Source organism: Ciona intestinalis, unplaced genomic scaffold, assembly GCF_000224145.3.
Source record: "Ciona intestinalis unplaced genomic scaffold, KH HT000150.2, whole genome shotgun sequence".
Lineage (NCBI taxonomy): Eukaryota > Metazoa > Chordata > Ascidiacea > Phlebobranchia > Cionidae > Ciona > Ciona intestinalis.
In genome coordinates this window covers 125795-128147 of record NW_004190472.2, presented here as the reverse complement: position 1 = coordinate 128147, position 2353 = coordinate 125795, and the positions used below count along the sequence as shown (strand labels likewise).

The window sequence follows — 2353 nt, the reverse complement described above, 5'->3', positions numbered from 1 at the left end:
GGTGTATGAATACACCATGTGTGTCTGGTGTATAAGAAGACACCCATGTTATAACTTGACAGTGAGCATGAGGTGTATGTACCTACTATACCTGGTTTGCACATCAGTATCTTATTTTACAGAAACCACAAACTGTGTCCAGTGTCAGACTGCAGCTGTGTTTGTTATGAAACACCCGGTATCAAAGTAAAATAATTCAACCTCTATTAGCATGAAGCCACCAATTCTTTTCTGTGTTTTTAAATACAAATCTTCGTCACTGGTGTGTCACAGTGTTCCGATTTACTTTACCAGCGCAGTATTTTTAAGGCTGCTTCTAACCTAGAGGTTATGGGTTCAAGACTCGTCGCTGCTACTGTTGTGGGCGTATGTGTCCAAGACACTTTAACGAAATTTCGTTCGCCGAATGTTTTTTTATGGGTTAAATTTGTATTCATACATTACAAAAAAAATATTCCAAAAGTTACATACGTTTTTTTACCCCTAACAGCGCTCTATGGGAGGCGTGAGGATACAGTTTCATAATTCTTTAAATGTTCTTTGTTTAGTACCAAATAGGACGAGAAAATAGAATGAAAAGGTGTCCCACTTTACCTCACTGTACTATATGTAAGTTCAAAGTAATGATTTTGCTAAAGTAAGTTACATTAAATGTGAGTGATTTTAACTGAATACAAAGGTGTAGGCTAGCATCAGGTAAGTTTCCCAATGTTTTATATCTGTTAAACCAAAGCGTTCATTACCACTCTAGTTTCGTACAGAAGCCGATTTTTTGTTTGTCGCTAGGTGGTAGTAGTGGGTCGATCTATTCAAAAATACTGGTCGGGTTTAGTTAACTTGTTATAACGCATTACTTGAATTCAATACTAATTTTTATTTTACACAGACCTCCTTAATTATAAAGAAACATTTCCACAAAAAAGCTTAGGTATCAGAAACATAACTAATCATTTTACATTATGGACCTTTATATATATGTGTGTAGTAGGGTGGGGTGATATGGGACACATTTTTATTCTATTTTCTCGTGGGGTAAGATGGGGCACCCTATCAGTCTGTTTTCTTATCCAATGAAGTAGTAAACACAGATTGTTTACATAAGTAAGAAAACTATACCTCTGTGACGCTAAAAGAGTTGTTAATTGTTAAAAACTCAATCACGAAATATGGGATTTAGGTGCTGGCCCTATCCCATCTTGCATCATCGCCCCAATACTAAGTTACTAACATAAATAGTGTGTTGCATATTTTCCAAGCTAATCGTGGTAGCTAACACATTGTAAAAGACTCGTATTGCATAACTTCATATTACGTCCACAGCCGTAAGTTCCAAAGTAGCATAAGAGAAACTGTCCATATGCGCCAGTCAAAACATTATTAATTTACCCAGCCAACGTAACACTGCCGTCATTCTTACGGCTAGCATCTAACTGTCGAAAGGAAACCAGGATTTATCCAATGACTTGCAATCGGCATCCCCTGGGAGAAAAACGTCGGCGGTTCCTAAACCACGGGAAACTATGGCCCATGGGAGTTAGTAAGGATTTCTATACATCAAGGCTGCTTTACAGGTTGCTCTTACATCCCGCTTGTTTTGTACAGACATGACTCACTATGCGTCCAGCTGCGCTTCGTACGTTGGAACCAAAAGGAACGAAAAAGGTTCGTTGTTTCATAAACCTCAAATCGAATAAAATATATAGTAGGGTCGGGAAAGATGAGACACCTTTTCGTTCTAGTTTCTCGTCCTATTTGGTGGTAAACAAAGAACATTCAAAAAAATATAAAACCGTATCCCCACGACTCCAATATACCGTTGTTAGTTGTTTAAAACACAATAAGAATATTTTGATATTATACTAAAGGTGTCCCATCTTCCCCCACCCTACTATATATAAAAAATAGAAAAAAGAGGGGGAGGGGTATAGAAGTTTATAATTCAATTTAAATTGCTTATAGAAAAAGGGGGGTGTGAATGTTCCAAAAGGGAGTATAGAAATAGAATATTCAAAGGGGGTGTAGTACATTGGTAATCGTTTAAAATGTAAACAAATACGGGTGGCATCGTATGTATCGCTGTAACGCTTACAATTACAATCGTACTATTTACACAGCTGCAATTAGGGGGAAAACTTGTCAAATGTGACATATTTTAAACTCCCTAATGCCAGTCTTAAGATATACATTTCACATAGCGGTTTATGGTAGGGTGGGGGGTGAGGAAGATGAGACATGCTTTTATTTTCTTTTTTCCTCCCAGAACTATATAACCGTATACCCTCGCGACTCTGAAGGTGGCTGTACACAGTATCCGGCATGCGAATTCGCCTGCGTCGTATGCAAACCCATTACC

The 2353-nt window shown here is 37.8% G+C and overlaps 1 protein-coding gene across 3 annotated transcripts in view; it reads left to right on the top strand.

The window, feature by feature from the left end:
- Positions 1–270, top strand: part of LOC100178298 (GATOR complex protein MIOS) — an 18478-nt gene extending 18208 nt beyond the window's left edge. For all 3 annotated transcript variants that reach the window (XM_026839077.1, XM_026839075.1, XM_009863485.3), the window contains one exon: positions 123–270. In XM_026839077.1, the coding sequence (XP_026694878.1) occupies positions 123–195 (73 nt within the window). In that variant the 3' untranslated portion in view covers positions 196–270. The remainder of the gene's footprint in view (positions 1–122) is intronic.
- The last annotated feature ends 2083 nt before the right edge of the window (positions 271–2353 follow it).